Here is a 25,462-nt window from a genome sequence, read left to right as displayed (position 1 = left end):
AAAAAAAAAAAAACAAACTTGTTTGATATGCATCTTCTGCTCCCCTTTGTCTACATATAACATACATATATATATGTTGATGTATACATACACATGTATATATATATCTGTTTTATATGAATGGGACCATACTGTATAAATTTTCCTATATGTTCTCTTTTTGCTTAATCCTATGTTGTTTTGGAGATAATTCCACCATTATGTATGGGTCTACTTGATTCTTTTTACCATCTGAATAGTATTTCACAGTGTGGATACATCCAAATTTACAAACTGTGTGTGCATTAGTCTGGATTCCAACAGAAAACAGATGGCCCATTCAAATTAGGATAATTTCGGGAGGTTTACCACCAAAGGGCTAACTATAAATAACTATAAAGTTAAGGATGGGTGTGGAGGAGCTGTGAGAGCCTGGACACAACAGTGGCAAAGCCCTCATCACCCTCAGGGCCCGAAGGTATGAAGGGGTTACTAAGCCTGAGATTAAAAGACCTCATTGGCCACTGAAATTTGATCAGCTTTGACTTTGTGGCAGGTGAGGATATTTATACTCCTGAAGCTAAACATTGGAGAATCTAAGTTTTAAGTGTCTGAATAGAGGAGCCTGCCAGATGTGAAATGTTCCCTGTGGATAGTCCAAGAATTTTAGGCAGAGAATAGATGTTGAGATGTCATGTCGCCAGTTTCTCTATTCGAATATGTTTCTTTTAAATTAAACATCAAAGGTTGTAACTGTGGTTAGAATGAATTCAGGTAGATTCAAGAGTTTAAGTCAAAAAAGTTGAAATGGTAGAAACCTTGTTGAAAATAAACCAGAGTATTTTCAGTTGTGTAGAGAAATCCAAACTTTATATTTGAAGGAATAGATTTCACAAAATGGGACCATAAACGTGAAACTTCTGTGCAATAAGGAGAAATGAAAGAAAATGTGTCTTTCTGTAGCATGTTATACACCTACCCCTGCCTTCCCCACCCACCCATCCCACCAAAGGGTGAAAACTCTTAAATGGGGTAATAGGAAAATTAACTAGATGGAACATTATATAGACATGAAAATTAAAACCTGGAGATGATAAAAACATGAACCAATGTGTATATGGAAAAAGATCTGAATATAAATATATGATTACAACTAAATGGAATATTTTACTAAGATATTTTATAAAGGAGATCAGATATGAAAGGAATATGTAAGACATAGGATTTGTTCTGATAATAGGGTTGAAGGATTGGGGGCAGTTTATTTTTTTATATTATAGTTAAAAACAAGTATCATGTTCATCTGTAATCCATTCCAATATTTGGAAGTTTTGAACTCTGGGACTTTGGTAAAATGTCATTATTATGAATAATCCATTGCTTTGTACAATTGCACTTTTTCACACATTTTGATGATCCTTGCAGAATTATCCATAATAGTATTAATCTTCTGGTGTGTGTACTAATGATCTAATTAGATCTCACTATATTATCTTCAGGTTAAACAGGATGCTTGAAAAAGCTATGATTTCATGCAAAAAATTTTAAGTTTAATTAGGTCCCATTTGTTTATTTTTGTTCTTACTTCCATTACTTTAGGAGACAAAACTAAAAAGATGTTGCTGTGATTTATGTCAAAGAGTGTTCTGCCTATGTTTTCCTCTAGGAGTTTTAGAGTATCTGGTCTTACATTTAGGTCTTTAATCCATTTTGAGTTTATTTTTATATGTGGTGCTAGCAAATGTTCTAATTTCATTCTTTTACATATAGCTGTCCAGTTTTCCCAGCACCACTTACTGAAGAGACTGTCTTTTCTCCATTGTACATTCTTGCTTCCTTTGTCATAGATTAATTGACCATAGGTGCATGGGTTGATTTCTGGGCTTTCTATCCTATTCCACTGGCCCACATATGTCTGTTTTTGTGCCAGTATCATACTGCTTTGATTACTGTAGCTTTGTAGTACAGTCTGAAGTCAGGGAGCTGATTCCTCTAACTCTTTTCTTTCTCAAGATTGCTATTGGCTATTTGTGTTTCCATACAAATTAAAAATATTTTGTTGTAGTTCTGTGAAAAAAGCCATTGGTAATTTGATGGAGATTGCATTGAATCTTTAGATTGCCTTGGGTAGTATAGTCATTTTAAAACAAACTTATGGTTACTAAAGGGGAAGGGATAAATTAGGAGGTTGGGATTAACACATACACACTGCTATACATGAAATAGATAACCAACAAGGACCTACTGTATAGCACAGGGAACTATACTCAGTATTTTGTAATAACTTATAAGGGAAAAGAATCTGAAAAAGAATTTCTCTATCTCTATCTATCTGTCCAAATCACTGTGCTGTATGCCTGAAATTAACACAACACTGTAAATCAACTATATGTCACTAAAACTTTAAAAATTAAAAAATAATAGTAAAAAAAGAAGCAGGCACCAAGGTCGGGGGGGGGGGTGGGGAGCTATGATTCCATAATGGCGCATAGGGACCAAACTTTTAAGATTTACTAGGAAAACTATTTGAGGACTTTAAATTCCTTCTAAAATTGTGAAATAGACACTGATGATACTTACATGAAAAAGAGGACAAATCCTTTTGCAAGGACCACACCATTTAGCTGAAAATTCAATTACCACAAGTTTGTTTCCGGCAGATTTCAAAAGTGCTTTTAATTCATCCTGAGACCAGAACATAAATGAGGAAATGAGTACAATCACTGAATCTCATAATGTCTTTTGGGGAATAAAATGACAGCTTAGTTATGGTGCAGCATCCCATTATTCTCCAGGGGACCCAGCCTTTCCTAAATGTCCCTGAGGGCACATATATATTTATCTTTCTAAGTATACATAGGTGATGATAAATCCACACAAAAAGATTAGGATTCTATTTGCCAGGTGGGTTGGTAACGGTGGTTGGTAATGGTTGAATACCTCTGGGGAGAGACTGAGATTGGCCAGTGAGAGATGAGGGGTGGAGGGTGGGGATGAATGGGTGTTCAAGGTGGATGTCTATAGTTGATTTTTTTAAACAAGGACCTAAACATGCATTAACAGAAAAATCTAAAGGAGAGCGAATTTAATACCTTGAATCATTTCTTGTTTTTGTTTTGCTTGGTTTTGGGGCGGGGGGGGGTGTGGCTTATCATTATTAAAGACATAGTTAAAACCATACATTTAAGGATTAGACATGCTTTTGCTGAATGTCTTCAGTGAATTTTCTACCAACCGTCTGTATCATCTAAGTAAAGTAAGATTTTTCCCTCCTGGGACCTCAGATCATGGCACCTATGCTTGATTGCTTTGTGAACAATGTCCTACACTAGTTATTTCATGCATGGCTTGTCTTTCTAGCAAGTCCCTACAGAACTCAATCCTGATTCACTTCTGTGCCTCCATGGTCCCTAACTGGCACATGTAAGTGCTCATGGAGCATTTAGTTGATGAATGAATAATCTGCTAATACATAGTGTTCTGTTCAAGGTTTATTTTTCCTTTCTTCACTGGAATTCTACCAATAGTACCTAATTTACTCTGTGCCTGGTATTCTCTTTCTTAATCTTTATAACCACCCTATGCAGTGGGTATTATTATTATTATCCCCATTTCACAGATGAAAAAACTAACATTTATTAGAATAACTTTCTCATAGTCAACAAGCTGGTGACTGGTGTAGTTGGGATTGCTAGCCTAGTAAGCTTGACTCCAGAGTCCATTTCCTTAACCACTATACAAAATTGTCTCCTGAGTTCTTTATAGTAGCGGGGCTCACTCTTCCCACTTCCTCTCTCTGGCCCAAATGCCATCATGCACTCACCCCTGGACCACTAATTAATATGGAGGGATGGGATCACTAATTGAGTTAAATCAATTAGGGCCTATCACTGGAAATAGGTTGTGATTTCTTCCATACAGATGGCATACACTCTATAATAGGGGAGTCTTGACAATTATACTGCCATTTGGTTTCCTTTCAAGAGGTGAAGCTGATGACTCAAGACACACTCTTCCTTTACTAATATTCCTCTGAGAGAGGGGTGATGCCAAGCTTCACTTTCTTTTCAGAGAGCCATGCCAAGCTTCCACTTCTCACTTGCTTCTGAAGTTATAAGGTAGATCCCATCTTTAAAAGCCCCCAACTCGGACTTCCCTGGCGGTCCAGTGGTTAAGACTCCACACTTCCAATGCAGGGGGCATGGGTTTGATCCCTGGTGAGGGGACTAAGATCTCACATGCTGTGTGGCCAAAGAAAAAAAAAGTTTAGATCCTAACAACTACTCACTTCCCAGTAGTTGTTAGGGTCTAAACTGGCCTAGGTGGTCCCATGAATGTGACTTGGCTAAATTCTCTGAAGGTAATACTCCCATGGTACACAGAGTGATCTCACATGTACCTATTAAAGCCCAATCTATGCCAGGTACTGGACATGCTGCTAGGATACAGCTTGGACACAAAGACAAAACATTCCACCCCTTGCCTTCCCAGAGTTTACATTTGGTGGGGAAGCCAATGGTAAGATTAGTAAGTAAAATATATAGTAAATTTGTGACCATTGCTAATAAAGTAAAAAGGAGAAGAATAAAACAGGAAGGAAGGATGGGAGCTGGATTACAATCACAGTCTGGATGGACAAAAGTCCACCTCCACGTGACATTTGCATAAAGACATAAAGGAGACAATAGGCCCTCAGAATAGGTCTTTAAGGAGGCGATGGAGAGGGCTTCTCAAATGATGAGTGAGACCCCAAGCTATTCTATGAGATTCCCAGCAAACCAAAAAAAGAATTACCAGAATCATAGGCAAGTGTGTGCTATTTTTAAAACATTTTTTATGTCAAAGGTACATGGCAATGCCTTCTTGAAATCTGGTTGGCCTCATATTTGTGACCTTAAGAGGCACATGTGGGGAAAGTGTCAAAAGTCTAAGTCTGAGGGTGCTAGTGGAGAGAAGACCCAGTCTCTAAGCATCCCCCTTCCCTCCAGCTCCTGGTCCTCCTGGCCCAGGGATAATTTTTTAGCAAGAAGAAAATTGCCTCTAAAAGAGTGGTTAAGGGCCTCCGTCATTTAGAGGTAGAGCAGACATTAGCATCCAGACATTCTACAGGAGGAGATTTGTTTTGGCAGTACCATTGGACAATGGATGGAAAGTGGCTTTATGAAATCCCACCTAAATGCTCCTGGTTCATTCTGTAGGCATGTCTAGGGGTTCTGTTCTCTTTCCTGGGATAAGAGAACTATGTGGACTATTTTACTTCCATAAAAATTTCCAGGTACAACTAAGGTAAAATCGGAAGGATCAGGTACCGCATGGGATTTGTTAGGAGCTGGCCTGAATCCAGCTAGAGTCAGAGCAAGAAATGAGAAACAGGAAGGGATGAACACTTTTTGATCAATTTTTCTCTTGGCTACTCTCTACAGAGTACCATCCCTCAAGAAACTACATAAAGAAAAAGCATTTAAAAAAAACCAAAAAACAAAACTCCTTTGCTACAAAGCAACAAAGGAGTACTGGATGGAGGAAATATTTCTTAAAGTTTATCAAATCTGCTCTCAAGATGATTTCTTTTGAAATACTCCTTGTATAAATAAATACTTGCCATGTCTCTAATATTCTGCACCATGATTTACACCTGGGAATTGCTGATGAAACTCTCCTGTTGGTTCAGTTGGCTGACTGCAGCTGTCTCTTATCAATTATAGGATCCTAGCTGGACTATAAGGTACCTTCTCTATGACATCATTGAACATGACATCTTAGAACCTGGAACTTTGGCAGACACAGAGCTAATTTCATTTTTATGCCATGACTACTTAGTGTGTGGTCAGCCAAGAATCAGCCAACTGTTGGCCTTGTGTGCAGAATCAATAACATGTCTGTCTCTTTCTAATCTTTTACTACCTATTTCCATGCACCTCTCTCCCTTTCCCAGCCCTGGCTGGGAGAAATAAGCAAGGTAATATTAAATAGATGAAAGTTGTTTTCATTTAGGATTTTGAAGGGATTATTTTGCAGTTGAGAAAGATACTAAAGCCTAATCCTATAATAATGTTTCTTGTACATTTGGTTTTACGAGTCATAGATTCCCCAAACTTTGTTTTTTTGCTCTAATTATTTAGGCGGTAATGAAACTTCACTTTTATGGACTGGACCAGGAGTTGGCAACTTTTTCTGTCAAGAACCAGATAACATTTGGGGCTTTATGGACCACAAACAGTCTTTGGTTCATATTCTTTGTTTTTACAATCTTTTAAAATGTAAATATTTTTAGTTGCTGGGCCTTACAAAAAGAGCAGCAGCTTGCGAAAGCCTGCACATGATGATTTGTTATTTTTCAGAATTTAATGTCAGAAAAACCCCAAACATGGCCATGACCAATTTTCCTCAAATCTTCTTCAGAGCAAGAACCACCACCACAATCACAAAGTGAGAAATAGAGGAATTTTACAGTAAAACAAACCCAGCAAAAACCTTCTCTGGTTTTTCCATTCCTCCTTTCAGGTCTCTCAGGAATGAATTATCTGCCTTTCTTTCTCGTGCGTGTTAGATGAAGAACAATGAATATTTCTTGTATAGCCTCAGCCAAGTTGTTTTTGTAGTGGTATTTGTCAGTTGCTTCCCAGCACCCATTTCTTCCGCTTTCTATCAGAAATACACAGATTTTTCTGTGTGCAAATGTATCCCTTCTCCGTTTTACAGCAGCTATGCAGTTTGTATGGGATTCATTTAACCCCACATCCAGGGTTCAACCCTGATGATCTTAATCCAACCAACAACCCTATCTTTAGGCCAAGGGTGAATCAAGAGAGAACAAGAAAGTAAGAGAAAGCAATTCCTAGCACTTGTGATGGTTACTGAAATTTCCTCTTTCTTTATCTGGATATAAATAAGATGCTGGCTGGCAGTAATTATAAAACACACAGGAACCCTCTTTAATAGCAATGTTTAAGAAAGCAGTGAGGTGACAGAGAGGAAACCTGGGGTTTTGGTTTCTTGGTCCACTGGATGAAATGGTGCTGGAAGTGCAATCTAAGCCTGAAGGTTTTGTTTCCAGAGACAGCAAATTCTTTTACAGTTTAAATTGAATTAAGTTGGAGTTTCTAATACTTACCTGGTAAACACTCAGCCGCAGTATTATAGAAATTTCTCCATTTGGGTCGAACTGCAAGAACTATGACTCAGCATTGCCACTGATGTTTAAAATATCTCGTGCAAGATATGCAATAGCAGAGCAAAATCTAACTTCGGGATTGAGGAATTGAATTTCTGGCCTGCAATATGTCCAGACTCAAAATATTCACTAATGCTCTGAAATAACTATTTACCAACTGGCATTCCCGTCATCTAAGTTTCTTTCTGAGCCTCCCTAACTGCTTATTATTTATTAAGGGAGAAGGTGGAAGGGAAATGAGCTTTAGACTCAGACAGATGTTATTCTTCCACTTCACAGTATACGAGAGGCACTAAACTTGGATCAAATAACTTGGTTTCAAACCTGAGTGCTGCTATTGTGAGCTCTTGAGCAAATTATTGCTTACCTAAGCTTCTATTTCCTCATATGTGAAATGAAGATGGTGCTCAATTCCTAGGAATACGGTGAGAATTAACAGATATAAAGAAGTCTAGTGAAGCGTCTACAGCTCCTAGCTCAAGCCAGCAAAGGCAGGCACCATTCTGGCCCTCCAAGTTTCTACTTCAGAAAGTGTTTTTCTTACCTCTTAGCGAACAGAAAGCAAACTGCAACCCGATGTGCTCCCTGCTGAGCTGTCAGATCTCTAAAAAGGAGACGCAACATAGGTTGTAACCTAACGTCCACAAGCCTCCGATGGCCCACGATGATGGTCATACCATAGGGCTGGCCAACATTTATAAAGTGGAATATTTTAGGAATAAACAAAGCCTCTTACTCGTCTTGCAAAGAGTCCTAAGATCTGGCAACCCCTGGCCTCTCGGTCCGTGTTGTATGATGACTGCCAGGTGGAGAGCAGTGGCTGCCCCTCTGGAGGGCACATGGTCTTTCCAGTTGAATCCTGTCCCCATCATCTTCCATTGCTTCCAGACATGAGGTAGAGTGAATGGCAAGATGCCATTTTTGTTGTGAGTTGCAGCTATTTGTCTTCTACCACGGTAATAGGTATTTGAAACATTTCTAATGTCTTTGTTCATTGTCTGTTGTGTTCTTTTTTCTTTTCCCCGGGGTGCTTTGCTTATTAATATTACTTGCCTGGCTTTTACTGGCATTTGGGTTTGAGACCTTGATTCTGATGCTTATTTCATGCTTATTAATTGAAGATGCTATTGTCGCCTCTCCTTCTTTCCTTTCTTTTTCATTCAAAAAGGAAAGATAGATATTGACACATATTGAACATCTTCTAAGTGCTTGGTTGAGAACCACTGTTTCAAAGTGTGGGCTCCATTCTTGACATCCCTTTTTTTTATGTTACTTTGCAAATACTCTGTTAGTTAAGGTGATTGTGTCCACTCTATACAGATGAGATGATTGAGGTGTAGCAAGTTCAGATAACTTATCCTAGCAGGAATTAATTTAGAATTCACCTGTCAGATAGGAAGGAACACAGGGTCAGCTGGAATCTGCAGGTCCCTTAGAAAGCTACTTAGCACTGGATGAACTGAACACAGTGAATTCTCCCTTTTCTCTGCACCAAGAAGACATCTACCATCTCTACCATCCTTTTCCTTATGGAATTAGCTCTTCTCGAACGTCTCTCCACTGTATTTGGAAAGGAGATGGTACAGAATTAACTCTCAGGCACAGCTACTAAACCAACAAACGCCTGCCATGCCCCTGGGTTCCTGGAAGTGGAGAAAGGGTGGGCCAGGACTTCTCCCTTTCTGTGCTAGGGCGTGTAGACTTTTCCACAGAATTTGCTGCTAAGCAGCTTACCCAGCCCAAGGGCAGGGAGAGTTGAAGCTGATGGATCACAGAAGTCTATTTATATCCAACTGGAATTAAGCACCATTAAAGTCCAGAAAATGATCAAGTTCATAAAAACAGACATCTTTTTTATGTTTTACAGAGAAAGTGCTTCGTTGGTAAGCAGGGCAAGTTTCTAGTCCTGGATAAAAGCTCCTGGTTAAGTATTTTCTAGAAAAGGGCACTTCAGCCTTTCCTTTTGTACTTGACTGCCTTTTTATGTTTCCCCGACAGGCACTCACATGTAATTTTCCTAGACTCATTTCTGACCTCATTGTTGGACCCATGAAGCTCCAAAACAGCCTGGGTGGAGTCTCTTTTTGAGAAGTCAGGGTTGCATTAAAAAAAAATTATCCAGGGGTGGAATCCTGAGAGTGGGCTGGGAATTTGAAATCTTGAAGACATTGACAATACAAAAACAGAGTGGGAAGAAAAGTAAAGGGAGAAAAGGAGAAAAGAAAGCTGGTGGGAAGAAAAGGGAGAGAGGATGAGCCAGAGAGGGCCAAGTGAAAACAGCTTTTAAAAGAATAACTAAAAAATAAGAATAAAGAGATAAATCATTCATATACATGAATTGTAATCCACCTCAAAAATTAATTACAGAGACACGCCAAAATGTGAAGGACCACAGAAGCAAATAGAAAACTATTTAGTATAAAACTCAGATCATTATTATGTAACAGGAAAGAGCTAAATTGGACTCATGTTGGATCTGTTTCTTTGACTTTAACCTTTGCTTTTCATTGCTTTAATCATACAGAATGGCCTGCCTCAGGGAACGCTACCGCCTGTGAAATTAACACATCCCTTCCTCACCTAGTCATTCCAGGAGATGTTTTGTAAGACTAATAACCCTTTTTACTTTACTTCCCCACCTCTCCCTCTCTGATTCTATAAAAGAAACTGGCATCCAGACCCTGATAAGATGGTTTTTTCAGAGACACTAGTCTGCCATCTTCTCGGTCTGCAGGCTTTCCAAATAAAGTCATATTCCTTGCCTCAACACCTCGACTCTGATTCATCGGCCTGTCGTGCAGTGAGCAGAGTGAGCTTGGCCTCGGTAACAATGAGTCTTATCCTAAGGGAGAAAAGCTAGTTTATTCTCTCTTACCAAACACTCCACTGGGTGATATTTTCCTCTTTGTATCTGTTTAGGCTTTAGTTGAGTGGTGAGAGGGGGAAATTCAAGGATATATATGAGAGGAAGAAGGGGCTGTTCTGAAGTGCTCAGCAACTGAGATCTAGAATTAGAGTCACTATAAGGTCTTACTACCCAGCATGCGCACAGACAGTATCAGCACCACCTGCGAATTTGCTTAAAAAAAAAAAAGAAGCTACAGGAACTACAATAGCAAAGAATAATAAATGAAAGAAGGAGGACAAGAAAGGAATTGTGTACAGAGAGGATAAAGGATTTACAAGGAGGACGTTCATTATGTGGATGAGAAGCGTGAATTCTCTTTAGAAGACCTTGCTATTCAAAGTCATACAGACAGTGGTATCACCTGTGAGCTTGACAGAAAAGCAGACCTTCAGGCTCCATCCCAGACGCACAGCGTAAGAATCTGTATTACAAGATTTCCCAGGTGATTCTTATGCACACTGGTGTTTGAGAAGTGCTGCGCTACAGGTCCGTTTCTATCGTTTCTATCTGGGAGCTGTCTGTGGAACAGAGGACTGGGAGCTTCAGCTTCAGCATCTCCTGGGAATTGTGAGAAATGCACATTCTCAGGCCCCACCCTGGACCTACTGAATCAGAATCTCTGAGGGTGGGGCCCGGATGTGTGTTTAAACTAGCCCTCCAGGTCATTCTGCTGGATGCTCAAGTTGGAGAACCACTAGGCTAGAAGTTTTTTGGTAACAACTGGATTGATTTATGTCTGTCTGGTGTATCATGTCTTCAACACCACAATGATGCAGGAGCAAAAATCAAAATATCTCACACCCTGGGAATTCCCTGGCGGTCCAGTGGTTAGGACTCACTGCCGAGGGCCTGGGTTCAATCCCTGGTCGGGGAGATAAAATTCCACAAGCCGCACAGCGCGGCAAAACAAAAAAACAAAAACCAAAAAACTTCACACTCTGAGTAACTTGGGCGCTGATCAGTCCAAATGGACAACAGCTGTGCATCAGCTCAGCTGGGTGCCCGGCCAAGTATTAACCCTTTCAGTTGCTTGACTGGGGGAGATCCAGGGTGTCCAAGGGAAGGGACTGGGACAGCCTCAATGAGGTAGGACATGAGGGCAGAGGCAACTTAGCCATTCTACATTCCAATAATTCAACAACTGGTTCAACTGGCCATACCTGCACGTATCAGCTAAAGATCAGCCTTGTGATATTGATGAAAAATGCAACGACTGCTCTTCCCAGACATCAAGGGCAACTGCAACATTCAGAAGTGAGTTATTTACCAGGAAAAATGTTTATTCAAAATAAATAAGCACATTTGCTTGGAGTTTCAGCACTGAGATGGGACTATAACCTTCAGTGATCCCTTTACTAGTAGGAAGCAAAACCCTGCTAGGTCCCTGGGCTGATAGCTAGTCTATGGGACAGATCAGGAGGGAGCTGCATTATTTGAAAGGCACTTGGCACTGGCTCAAGGTTATTAGGCAGGAGTCACAATGGCGGGTAGTATGAATAGTACACAGCTCAGATAGTGGGGAGGAAAAGAAAGGCAAGAGGCCAAGGACTCACAGAAAGATCAACGCAGAAAAGGGCCATTCTTAAGCATCACCCAACCCCCACAACAAGCCTTCAGGGAAGTGAATGAAATTTTATGTGTCAAAAACTGTGCCAAGGGCAAAGTGTTTACAAAGGTCGAATTATTTAGTATCAGGGCAATTATAACCTTCAGGGGGCAATTTCTGCCAGCCTGGGGCAAACTCATGCCTCTGGCTTTTGTAGGCTGTGGCTGAAATGCAAGGCTGTGAAATATGCACACACTGTGGTAACAGTAAGGAAAAACATGTACATCATTACCCCAAACTTCTTAGATTTTGCTAAAAGTCCTTGGATTTTCCTTCATGCAGGGAGAGAGCCGGAACACAGACTGAGGTTAGGGAAATGCCTGTCACTTGGAGTGAGGGAGATGTTACCTGTAAGTCAGTTTAGAAAACGACCTGCTTGAATCAGCAAACGTTCTGTAAAAACAGGAAAAGGACCTCAGCGTGGCCTTGGATAAACTGAGGCACAGGAGATCACCAAGGAAAAGAATTGACTAAAACCTCGTCATTGCTTCTTTCCTACTGAAAGATCCCTTTGTTTTCTTTATATCGGAGAACACTGGCGTCTTCATTTACTTCTTTCAAGGCCACAGGTGGCTTACAGTCCCCCAAAAGCCTCCAAGTCTTCTTGTAAAAATCTATAGTTAATTGTGATTTCCTGATTGCTTTTATGATAAAAACAATTCAAAACCCCGAGAAGAGGAAAGTAGAAAAAGAATTAACTGAGATACTGTTTCCAAGATTGCATTAGCATCACTGTTTATATTTTGATGTTATACACACACAGATGTAATTTAGTTTAATCAAATCTCCATTTTATTACTATGTGATTTTGCATTCTGCTCTCTCCCTTAATATTATGCCAGGGGCATTTTCCCATTATCTAATGAACTCAGAGGCATGATTTGTAATTGTTGCATACCATTCTATCATTTGGTTGCATTGTGTTTTAACTGATTTTTTTCTTATGCTCTTTACAAACTTACAATCACAAAACAACATCACAGAAAACTGAGTGCCTTTCCAATAAGTAATTGTGGAAACATTTTCTGAGAGTATTTCATACTGAAAACTACTGTGTTGTCTCATGAAAATTCTTATTTTCTTGAGAGTAACTAATTATACTATTTTTAGTGATCTTGATGTGTTATGCCAAACTTCCATCTTGAGTGCTTGTGCCAATTTACATACACCAGCAGCATTGCTAATCTTGCCATATCATCACCAGCATTAGTATTGGTTTTTTATGACTATTTTTTAAGTTGATACAAAAGATGTTATATTATTATAGTTTTAATTTATATTTCCTTGATTTCTAATGTAGTTGATCATATTTCTATTTTTATATAAAATTACTTAGTATTTAATTTTTTATTAGGTCTAATTTTTTTTTGAATTTAATTTATTTATTGGCTGTGTTGGGTCTTCGTTGCTGCACACGGGCTTTCTCTAGTTGTGGTGAGCTGGGGCTACTCTTTGTTGTGGTGTGTGGGCTCATTGCCATGGCTTCTCTTGTTGCAGAACACAAGCTCTAGGTGCATGAGCTTCAGTAGTTGCAGCACAGGCGCAACAGTTGTGGCTCATGGGCTCTACAGCACAGGCTCAGTAGTTGTGGCACGTGGGCTTAGTTGCTCTGCGGCATGTGGGATCTTCCTGAAGCAGGGATTGAACCCATGTCCCCAGCATTGGCAGGCGGATTCTCAACCACTGTGCCACTTAGGAAGTCCATGTTTGATTTTTAATTTGTGAGAGTCTTTTTATTTTTTAAGTTTTTTGGTAATAGTTTTTTAGGTACAGAAATTAATTTTCTAGTCAAATCTATTCATCATGTCTTTTGTCATTTTTCCATTGATTGTGAAACAGGAGGGAAGGGAGCAGGGCACAACCTCTGAAAGAATGACATAGCCCGAGGACAAGGACATGACATTAACCAATTAGAACCAAATGGGTCCAAGATGGAGGACAAGTCGACTTCCACTAGACCTTGAGCCTTAGTATACACTCACTGTAACCCATCAGCAGCTAAATGACACCCCCACAGGCACTATGACAGTTCCAAGACTGATCATAAGGACCAAAAAGCGGGCAGTGGCCCAATTCCAGGAAATCTCCGCCATTTCCCCCAAATAGCTGTAATGCTCCTCCCACTCATTAGCCTATGAAATTACCCACCCCTATAAAAGCTGACAACTCCATACCTTCGGGCCGCTCTTGCCTTCTGAGATGGCCCACACTGTCTGTATATTGTGTTTCTCTCTAAATAAATCCACTTCTTACCTATCACTTTGTCTCTCACTGAATTCTTTCTGCAATGAGACACTGAGAACTTGAGCTTCATTAAGTCCTGAAACCAGGTGTATGATCTCAGTTGGAAGACCATGGGTTTTGGCTGGGTTCGAGTCCCAGCATGTTTCAATTGCATACTTGAAAAGATGCTCTCCTTTTGTGGTTATTAGTGTATCCTCATATTTTTCCTAATAACAAAAACTAATTTTAGTTTTTAAACTTTTTTGGTAATGATTAAAACACTTTTTATAAAAACCTAGGACAATCAAAATATGTAAAGGATGTACCCACCCCTCAACAAATAAAATAAAATATTACATATATTCCTCCCTCATTGTATCCATCTACATTTTATTCTTTAATACTATTTATTTATTTATTTATTTATTTATTTATTTATTTATTTATTTATATGGCTGTGCAGTTTGTGGGATCCTAGTTCCCCAACCAGGGATCAAACCCAGGCCCCCTGCCACGGAAGTGCAGAGTCCTATACTGGACTGCCAGGGAATTCCCTCACTATTTATTTTGTTGTTGAGGGAAGAGATGACGATATATGTACATTTTCCTTGATTCAGTTCATGGAATGTCAATCTTTCTCTGTTGTTTTTTGATGTTTCCTGCATAACCTATTGAGGTCATATCTGACAGGGCATGTTAAGCATTTCTGTTTTTTTCCCAGTGATTTACACATTTATTCTTGCACCAGAACCACATTTGTTTATTACACATTTAATTAAAATATGAAAGCTAATATTACTTGCCCACTGCAAACTTTTCTTAGGCATGAAAAAAAGGCAGGGGCAAGAATAGATTAGGAATTTGGGATTAACAGACAGACACTACTATATATGAAATAAACAACAGGACCTACTGTATAGCACAGGGATATATCATGTAATAACCTATAATGAAAAATAATCTGGGGACTTCCCTGGTGGTCCATTGGGTAAGACTCCATGCTACCAATGCAGGGGGCCCGGGGTTTGATTCCTGGTCAAGGAACTAGATCCCGCATGCATGCCACAACTAAGAGTTTGCATGCTGCAACTAAAGATTCTGCATGCTGCAACTAAGACCTGGCACAGCCTAAATAAATAAATAAATAAATAAATAAATAAATAAATAAATAAATGTTAAAAAATAATAATTGGAAAAGAATATATATATTCATATATATATGAATCACTTTGCTGTTCACCTGCAACTAACACAATATTGTAAATCAAGTATACTTCAATAAGAGAAAAAAAAAGCTCTGGAAAAAAATCAGTGTTGTTAAGTTATATAAAAAATATCTCCTTAAAAAACTAAAAATAGAGCTACCATATGATCCAGCAATCCCATTCCTGGGCATATATCTGGAGAAAACCATAATTTGAAAAGATACACACACCCCAATGTTCATTGCAGCACTATTTACAATAGCCAAGACATGGAAGCAACCTAAATGTCCTTCAACAGATGAATGGATAAGAAGATGTGGTATATTTATATAATGGGCTATTAGTCATAAAAAGAATGAAATAATGCCATGTGCAGCAACATGGATGGACCCAGAGATTATCATACTAAGTGAAGTAAGCCAGAGAAAGACAAATATCATATAATATTGCTTATATGTGAATCTAAAAAAAAATGATACAAATGAACTTATATACAAAACAAATAGACCCACAAACATAACAAACTTATGGTTACCGAAGGGAAAAAGAGGGAGGAGAAATAGATTAGGAATTTGAGATGAACATAAACGGACTATGATATATAACACAGATAACCAACAATGACCTACTGTACAGCACAGGGAATTATACTCAATATCTTGTAATAATCTATAATGGAAAAGAATCTGCAAAAAAATATGTATAACCGAATCACTTTCCTGTACACCTGAGAGTAACACAACATTGTAAATCAATTATACTTCAATTAAAAAAAAAGCAAAGCAAAAAGCAGCTTTTGCACATGAAGGACTACAGAGTATTAACATTTGACATGTGGAAATGTGAGTTGTATGAAAGTTGAATGTTTGAACATTGACCCCCCCTCCCCCCCCGCCACGTAGAGCAGGTTGGAGATGAGGTATAAGAAAATGACAATTGGATAAGTAGATTGTGGTCAGATTACGGAAGGACTTTAAAGAGAAGAGTTTGAGGTTAATAAGCAACTTAGAAGAAACATTAAGGGTTCTTGAGCAGGGACAGCCATGGGGGAAAGACATGCTTTAGGAAGGATTAGTATATTAATGCTATACAGGCTACAGGCAGACACTGATTCAGAGAAGCATGTTGGGAATTACAAAAATTCATCTATGATAGAATGAGGAATTTTACAAGAGTGGCAACAGAGCAGAAGGCAACGTTTTCTCCATATGTAAAATAGAAACGATGGCACTGGCTCAACAAACATTTGTCGTTTCTATATACTCTAGGTGTATAAGGGACAAGAAAGAGTCAGAAAATGCCACTGTTATGAGCCTTATACCAGAATAGTAATACCGCTGATCAAAATGGGAGCATTTTCTCCTACTACGTGGACTGCAGGATACCCCTTTTCCACTCAGCTTACTATAACTAACCCCCAAGAGACTCTGTCCTCATCATTTTCCTCTACAATACCTCCCAAGAGGAATCCAAACATTCCTATGCTGTTGTGGTGGTTGTTTTGGTCTATCAGTCTTTGGATGGAGAGTCCAGCTGTGATTACTGTTCACGTGCTCTGACTTACAGGTGGTCTTAGCTTCCTTCCACTCTCCCCAAGTGCCATGCAGGACAAACTCTAACGGGGGCTCTTCACACGGGAGGTCCCTAAGATCAGTTTATGTAAAAGGAAGAAAAGGGTCAAACCTCCCTTATCCTTCATCTAGGTCTCAGAGAAGAGCCCTCCAGGGTGATCCAGCCCATCTCATCAGAGTATACGGTGACTTTGGCTAATTTTGGTTCTCTGTTTGAGCATCACAAAACTAACAGGAACCCATGTTTTCATGTCTGTAACTCTGAGCATCTCGCATTGCCTAGCTTAGGCTCCACATCTTGCTACTTGAATTTATCCCTAAAAAGCCTTCAGATCACATTGGTAGAACAGTCCCTGCTTTTGCCTTCCAGTCCCATTCTGCTTCTACTCCCACCTACTCCAATAGCCCACATGGCTTCTGCCTGACCTATAGTGGGACACTGCTGCCCAGAATCTACAATCAGTTACTATGTAACCTAAAATATCAGTGGTTCACATTATTCCTCAGAGGGCACCATGACCTCTGATTGCTCCAAATCTACACAAGTTTGAGAATTGCTGATCTATAAAACGAGGCTAAGAGAACTTGGTTTGCCTACCTCACTGAGTTGTTGTGAGGATCCAATGAGATTATATGTGGAATCTGGCTTTGAAAGCTAAGAATTGCTCTACAAATCCATGAGATTGTTATTGCCGTTCATTTAACACTGAGCAAACATCATTGGGTACCTATAGTGGGGCATAAAGATGAATGACATAGAAGTTAAGTAGAACCTAGGTCTTAAATGTATTGAAATTTATGAAAGTTTCTGCTTGGCCTGTTTGGGTAAAACCCTCTTCTGGATTTTGATAATGCTATTTCACTATAGAAGCAAAACAATTCAAGTAGATGATTTAGAGTATCTAGTTCTTTAATTAGATTACCTTCTCTCTCTCTCTCCCTCCTTTCCTCTCTTCTTTCCTCCCTCTTTTCCTTCCTTCCTTTCTTCCTTCTCTTCTTCCTCTTTTTTTTTTTTTTTTTTTGGTTTCAAACCATGCTTTTGTACAAGAACTGTGGCAAACAAAAGGAGTGTGTGTGTGGTGGGGCATAGAAGAGGTAGATTTCAGTGTATGTGAGTCCATTTTTCTAGAAGCTATTGGATGATCGAGTGTATAGTTCAATCACTTATGACTCCCTAGACCTATCCTTGTCATTCTTTTCAACGATGCTTATTTGCCATATGCTATGATCTAATTTGAGAACTCTACCACAATGTGCTACATGGTCTACAGGATGTAGGAAAGGCACATGGTCTGCGATTTCTAGCTTGCCCAATATGAACAATTCCGGAACAAAAACACATGGTAAGAGCTTTCTGTTGCTACTAAATTTAGTCAATCACCCAGCCTTGTCACTTGAAAACAGTTTGGTGCTTGATGAATACATTTTGCCTCATCCCTGCGTGCCTTCCTTTCTTCCCTCCATCCTCCTCCCCCAAGAGATAAAGACAAAATACAGAGCAAAGCCAGTGCAGCCAGGCCTAGGAGATTATATCACCACTTTCGAAAATTTGAAACTACCTAAATGGAAGGTTTCAAGATAAAACACAAAGCTTTATCTTGATCGGGCTAATTGGAGGAGGGCTTGGGAGCAGGTTAGGAGTAACTGAGAGTAGAGAGACAGGAGGATTTGGGGGGCAGAGTTTCAGAGAATGGTCCTGTGGCCTACCTTGGGGAATTTTGTCGCAAAAGAACTGGATTTCACATACAATTTTCATAAGATGTTGGAAATGTGAGCAGTGCCATCTGGCAATCATCATGCGAGATAATTGCAACAATTTGTGTGTGGAAAAAGGGACTTTTCCTCTTTAGTAGAGTATCCTAAGCCAGTGTGATGGGTATAGGTCAACCTTGGCAGCCATGGATACCTGATGATGGGAAGGAACGTGGCAGCAAATTCCTGAAGGAACTTCATGACATACATTCCAGAGATGTCTCATTTTAAGGAATCAGAGCCCAAGAGAAAAAGAATGACAGATGTTACTTATTTGGAAAAACTATAAGGCAGTTTCAGGACCCCCAGAAATGGTTGAGAATACATTAGGGAGGGGTGAGCTGCAAGTTTTACAATAGCAATAGATGCTCAGTAGAAAAAACATCTACAATACACAGGTGCTATGGTTGAGTTCATATTTCATATGCTTCCAAAAAACAAAGGAGCTGGACCTAGCATACCCTCAAAGGAGGCTTTCTTGCTGCATGCTACCAGGTTCAATTGCTGCTTCTATGTTGGCTGGATAGAGTGAGACCAGATTTATCACCTTTTCTCCAAGTCAGTGCTATCAGCAGGGAGTTAACCCTTGCAAGTAGTCAGGGGAAATCCTGAGAATAATAAAATGCAAAGGAAATTATGCTTTTAGTCAAGATGCCCTCCTTGCTTACTTGGGAGCTGAAAGCTTCTCCAACTGCTGTATCCAGCAGCTTCAAAAGATGGAGGAGAAAAAAGCTAAGCTGGGGACTGGGAAAATTCACAATACACAAGAAGAGTCTTGGGACTTTACCCCTTCTGGAGAAGAGGTGGTGTCTGGCAATGGGGACAGGGAGGTAGAACTTCTGGAGGAAAATAAATGATAAAAGAATGGAGAGAGGAGAGAAAGGAAGGTTTAGAATGGGTCTCTCTCCACCATGTTAGGGATCTTCTAAGAGGGGACATCATGAAGGTCTGGGCGGGGAAGACCTACACTTTTCTAGCTAAAGGGGACTAGATAGCTAGACAAAGAGACGCAAATGCCTGATTTTCTTTACCCCTCTTTCTTATCACTAAGTCTGTTAAGTTTTGATTTCATCACCTTTATTCGAGACAAAAGTACTGAATCTTCTTCTGATCATGTGTGTGTGTTTATCTGTGTGTGTGTATGTGCGTGTGTTCTTGTGTATTTTTGCTCAAGAAGAAATGTAGCCAAGAGCTTCAAAAGCATAGGGAGGAGAATGCATCCCCAGGTAAACATTATATGATCTTACTGTAATGAAAGAATGATGATGAATGAATCCAGCCAGGGGAGGATCCTCAAGTGGTGGAGGCATTTAAGGGGTCAAAGATTAGGGACCTATTGCTTAGCTGAAGTGAGGGTGCCAAGGATATAGTGTGGGATGTGCTCCATTCTTTGATGTGGATGATTGATTCTTTCTTGATCTTAAATGAAGTCATGTGCAAGTCAAGCTCCATTTTCCAACCACATTGCTGCACCTATAAAGCCACTGCAGTCTGGGTGATAATGGTGAGGTCCAGTGCATTTTATACCCTTTTCTTATAATCCAGAAAGATTACAAAGAGGATGATAGCTGTCTAGTATTGCAATCTATCTGCTCTTCTTAAGACTGCAGTTGGAGAGCATCTAAACGGAGGGAAGAGGTATATATTCCCTAGTGGCAGTGGCCAAGATTCTTTTTTTCTCAATATTTATTTTTATGTATTATTTATTTTGGCTGCATTGGGTCTTAGCTGCAGCACTCGGGATCTTTGTTGAGGCATGTGGGCTCTTGGTTGCGGGCTCTTCGTTGTAGCACGTGGGCTTCTTTCTAGTTGTGGCATGTGGGTTTTCTCTTTTCTAGTTGTGGCTCGTGGGCTCCAGGGCATGTGGGCTCTGTAGTTGTGGGTGCAAGTTTCAGAGCGCATGGGCTCTGTAGTTTGTGGCACGCAGGCTCTCTAGTTGAGGTGCACGAGCTCAGTAGTTGTGGCATGAAGGCTTAGTTGTCCTGGGGCATGTGGGATCTTAGTGTCCTGACCAGGGATCGAACCTATGTCCCCTGCATTGGAAGGCAAATTCTTTACCACTGGACCACCAGGGAAGTCTCCACCAAGGTTCTATTCTTCACTCTATTGCCAATGATGATGTTACTCTGGGTAAGTCCCTCAGCCCTGAGCTTCATTTTTATAATCTAAAAATAGAGTCTCTGATCCCTAAGGACCTTAAGAACTTCACTAAGGTCCTTATTCCTTCCAGTTACATCAACATTGCACAGAGTTGTGCTGGTAAGAGGACTGATTGGTTGTGACTATTACTACAGAAGCTGATTTAAGGAAAGGCACACTATTTGGGAAAGAAGAATATGAAGCTGAAGGTCAGCACACCAAGAGAAAAGAGAAAAACAATCGAATTAGCAATAGGAAGACCAAGTGTTCCCATGCAGGTGTGGGGTGTAGTCTAGACATGGCTGCCAAACAGACAAGCCCTCCAGCGCACGCTGATGTGAATCACCCAGGAACTTGACACGGTTGATACTGGGCGGAGAAGTACTTTAAGTACGGGAAAGGGAATGACTATTACAAGTGGCACCTTAGAGGGAAAGAAAGTAGATTTAGCCAATTCCATCTCCCTGTAGTCTCCACTCAGCTGTTAGAAAAACCGACAGAATTGTTGGAGGGCCAGGGTGGAGGGGGGGTCAGGATCTAGGGACCTTCCACAATGACTCATACAAACAATGGTGCTTAGGAAAGAGCCTTTCCCAAGTCAAAGGTCTGGGTTTCAAAGAGCTCATGTTTTTCTTCTATACTGATGTTTATTTTTTATTAGAAATACGAGGGTTTAGAGAACACAAAGATTCAATAAGACTTTTCATAGACTCAGAAAATACCTCTAGAGCTTTGGGCAGTAATTCATCTAAGCCTGTAAGTTTCCATATGTCAAACGTTATATTGATACAATGCCAGGACCTGAAGATTTCATTTGATCACTTCTTACTGAATCTAAGATACGATGATGGTGAGGTATACTATTAAACTGACAATTGTACCATGCAATACCATTGTAAGAGGCATTCCTATTTTGGAGATATTAAAAAATATATATTCTGGATGGATGAAGCATGTTTAACATCCTAACTCTGTTGAATACTGTGGTTTCTATTTAAGTCTAACTGTAACTGCTATCCAAACACTGCTATACTATCCGGGGATGTGGTGAGGCAACTCTGGCCAAGAATTTATTAATTTTCAGGGCCTTGTTATGATACCTGGGTCAGAATCCTGAACGCCAAGCTGATAGAACTAAGTGGGGAGGATCACTGCTGGTGTGTTGGTAGCAGAGGCACTGGGTGATAATAGGAAGACTGATTGTTTTAGCAAATTGATAGCATAGACAGGAGACCAAGGATTAAGAGTGCCTTTCAATTTCACCTCCAAGTGCTAACAGTGCCCTTATCTCAATATTGTCCCTTCTTTTTTTTTTAAAAAAAATTGTTTCATTGAAGTATAGTTGATTTACAATTTTGTGTTAATTTTTGCTGTACAGCAAAGTGATTCAGTTACACACACATACACACACACACACACATATATGTGTGTGTGTGTGTATATATACATATATACATTCTAGTATTGTCCCTTCTTTAATGGAAAAGGTTTGGGGCCATTAAGCATCAAATCCATAAGATCTACAGAAGGTATTACACCTGTCTAGAGCATTAGCAATGTTGCCTTGAGGTTAACATCGCCTGCACTTTCCTTTGAAGGGCTTGCTTTTGGTATTGTTGTGAGGTATGCTTTAGTCTAGCCCAGCTTCCTGGACAGAATATAGGATTAGGAGATAAAGGAGCCTGAATTACAGTCCCGCGGACTGTTAGCGTAGTAATGAAACTCACAAGGAAATGTACTTGATTGAGAAAAATGGACTCAGTAAATTGTGTGAGTACCTACTTATTTGTGGGGCTCAACCTTCACAACAATTGGAATAAGTCTTATCACTTTCATTATGCAGATGAGGACTGTGAGGCACTTTGTCCAGCTTACTTGGCTCACAAGGGGAGGGGCCGGCATTTAAATGTGGTGATTGAATTCCAGAGCTTGTGCTTTTAATCACTGCACCCATAAATAAGAACTAAATCTTGCCATTAAGGAGATTCAGACATAAATTAGCCATGACATAAAGATAAAAGTGCTTTAATAGACATGTGTATGAAGTGCTACGGAGCTCAGAGGATGAAGCAATTAAGTTCATGCATCTTACACGTTAATAAGAAAACTGAGCCTGAGAATTAGTCAGCTACATTTTTTTTTTAAAGAAGGAACACATCTTATTCTATAATTTCAGACCATGGGTTTCCAAAATACCATGCATTTGCTTGTCTGTGGATCAAACCACAATGCATTTATTCCAAGACTCCCAAATATCAAACACAAGATTCATCAGATAGGGGCTTCCCTGGTGGTCGGGTGATAAAGAATCCGCCTTCCAATGCAGGGGATGTGGGTTCGATCCCTGGTCTAGGAACTGAGATCCCACATGCCGCAGGGCAACTAAGCCTTCGTGCCACAACTACTGAGCTTGTGCAACTTGCCTAGAGAGCCCGCCACAACTAGTGAGAGAAAACCTGCATGCCACAACTAGAGAAGGCTGTGTGCCACAACTAGAGAGCCCACAACGAGGAGCCCGTGCACACTGCAACAAAAGATACCGAGTGCCGCAACTAAGATCTGACACAGCCAAAAATAAACAAATAAATGAATAACTGAATAAACAAATTAAAAAAAGAGAAATGACTACAACTATTTTTAAAAAGATTCATCAGATAACAGCCAATAAATGTGATATAAACACATTTTTTGATTGTGGAAAACTTCACACACACACAAAAATAGACAGGAAAGTATAATGAACTCCCAAGAATCACTAACACAACTTCAGCTATTATCAACATTCTGCTGTTCTTGCTTTAGCTATACCTACCTCTCCTCCCCCTCCTCACTTTTCTTTTTCTCTGGAGCATTTGAAAGCAAATCCAAGCATGCATTTAATTTATTAGTAAATACTTTGGTGTGACTATCTAAACTACAAAGCTTTAAAAAAAAATCAAAATCATTACGCTAACCAATGAAATTAACAATTCCAAATATTCACCTAATACCCAGTTTATGCCTAATTTTCCCTGATTAATAAACATGCTTTTAACAGAAGAACTTTTGTAACTATCAAATGTCTTCCAAAACCTCATCAGAACACCAACTGTCCAGGACGCTAAACCCCTCTCAGCATCCTCTGAATTAATCCAGCCTTCAAGGTAGCTATCATCATTTTCACCTTTTAGATTGCTTCTGTCTTTGACTTTGGAAAGGCAAATTATGAAAACAGGATTGAGAAATTTGGTTGTTTGCCTCTGAGGAAAAATTTTATATTTATATAAATTCTCTCTCTCTATATAAATTCTATATATATATATACACACACACACACATATACACATACATTATTTAAAATATTGTTATATTTTTATGATACTATATTCCAGGCTCCCCCTAAATACTTGTTTGTTATCTTGCATGAAAGCTTTTCTTCCTCACTAGTCTTTACCATTTCATTCTTTCCTTAGTATTTATTGAGCACCTACTATATGGCAAATATCACCAAGGATATATTGATAAATAAGATGTAATTTCTGTCTTCGTGGAGGGAGAGAGGCAGACAAATGATAACTATGTGCTACGGGCTAACCTCAGAACCACAGTGGGGGGAAACTATTGGTCAGGAGGAAAATAAGAAGGGGAATCTACTCTGCAGGAGAGAGAAAAGACATCAAGTTTAGCAGTACACAGAAAAGGAGTGGAGTTAGTAAATTAAAGTGTGCTATATATGAGAACGTGAAATGAGGAAGGAACACACAAAGACTGGTCCTAGTTCTCATAGAGCAGGATGATTGTGACTGTGACTTGGGTAGATTTGCTTTTCCTTCAGTTTACTGTAGAACTAGCCAAATATTCGTACATTGATGTACAGGAGACCAAGGATACAGATGAGTGGGTGGGACTTCCTGTTGCCTCCCTGTTCCACTGATTGGGGTTCTCAGAGTCTGAGCAGCTTGGCAGCCTGTGGGGTGAGGAATCCACCGGAGCTCAGTGCCTGTTCTTTTACTTTGATAGGAGACACCTTAGCACCCAAGTGTCTACCCTGTTAAAGTGTATGCATATTCCTGTGACACCATGCTTACAGGCTTCTGGGGTTCATTTCTGTATGTTGGGGCCTACTCAAGGTTCAAGTGCAACAAGCTGGGCAGTGAGTTAAGACCAAGATCATAAACTATTTTGATAGGGATAAAAAGGTGTGTATGTGTGTGTGTGTTACAGCTTTCAGATATATCTTACCTGTTGCTTCTCCTTCTGAATCTTAAAACGTCTCTCATACCCACAAACACCCTGTCTGTTCTACTCATCGGCATTGTTGACTAGAAAGAATCTTGGAATGAGAAAGGGCGGAGCTCGTTCTCCTTGCGTCCTATATAAATTGACCTTGGGGTGGAGGCGGGGGTGGGGGGTTAGAACAAACCCAACAGCATCTGAGGACTTAAGAACAAGTGGTGATGATGATGGTGGGGTCAGAGGAGAACTGGGAGTAGAGGAAAGTGATGCAGGTAAAGGAAATGGCTTGTGCAAAGGCTTCAAGATGAGCCCGTGAATATTCAGAAAACTGAAAGCCATTCATCATGAGGTCCTCTCAATGTTGCAATTATCACTTATGGAACATTTCGGGCTGTCCTTTAAACACAGCCTGGAGTTATTTGGTGGGACTCTTATGAAAATCAAGGCTGCTTTGTGATTAGCTACATTTTTTTTTGCAAACCTCAGAAACACAGGCTGTAATAATAAAGTACCATAATTATAAAGCTTACCGAGGGTTGAGAATGCCAGCTATATTCCAGCTAAGGTTGGTTTTCTAGAAAGTGTGCTGTGGCTGGTTACTCTGAACCTTAGCCTTGGACTTCAGGTGTTAGGCAGTAATTTCTAGATCTTGTAGGCACTGCTTCTTTACCTCAGTTGTCTTAAGTGTAA

General features: G+C 39.8%; 1 protein-coding gene across 1 annotated transcript in view; it reads right to left on the bottom strand.

The window, feature by feature from the left end:
* The window catches only part of TXNDC8 (thioredoxin domain containing 8), a 29,509-nt gene extending 21,515 nt beyond the window's left edge, over positions 1 to 7,994 (bottom strand). The window contains exons 1-2 of the mRNA XM_057720609.1: positions 7,890 to 7,994; positions 2,560 to 2,664 (exon numbers count right to left, since the gene is read on the bottom strand). Of these exons, the coding sequence (XP_057576592.1) occupies positions 2,560 to 2,664; positions 7,890 to 7,994 (210 nt within the window). The remainder of the gene's footprint in view (positions 1 to 2,559; positions 2,665 to 7,889) is intronic.
* Positions 7,995 to 25,462: the final 17,468 nt, after the last annotated feature.

This window comes from Hippopotamus amphibius, chromosome 2, assembly GCF_030028045.1.
Source record: "Hippopotamus amphibius kiboko isolate mHipAmp2 chromosome 2, mHipAmp2.hap2, whole genome shotgun sequence".
NCBI lineage: Eukaryota > Metazoa > Chordata > Mammalia > Artiodactyla > Hippopotamidae > Hippopotamus > Hippopotamus amphibius.
This window is presented reverse-complemented; position numbering and strand designations above follow the sequence as displayed.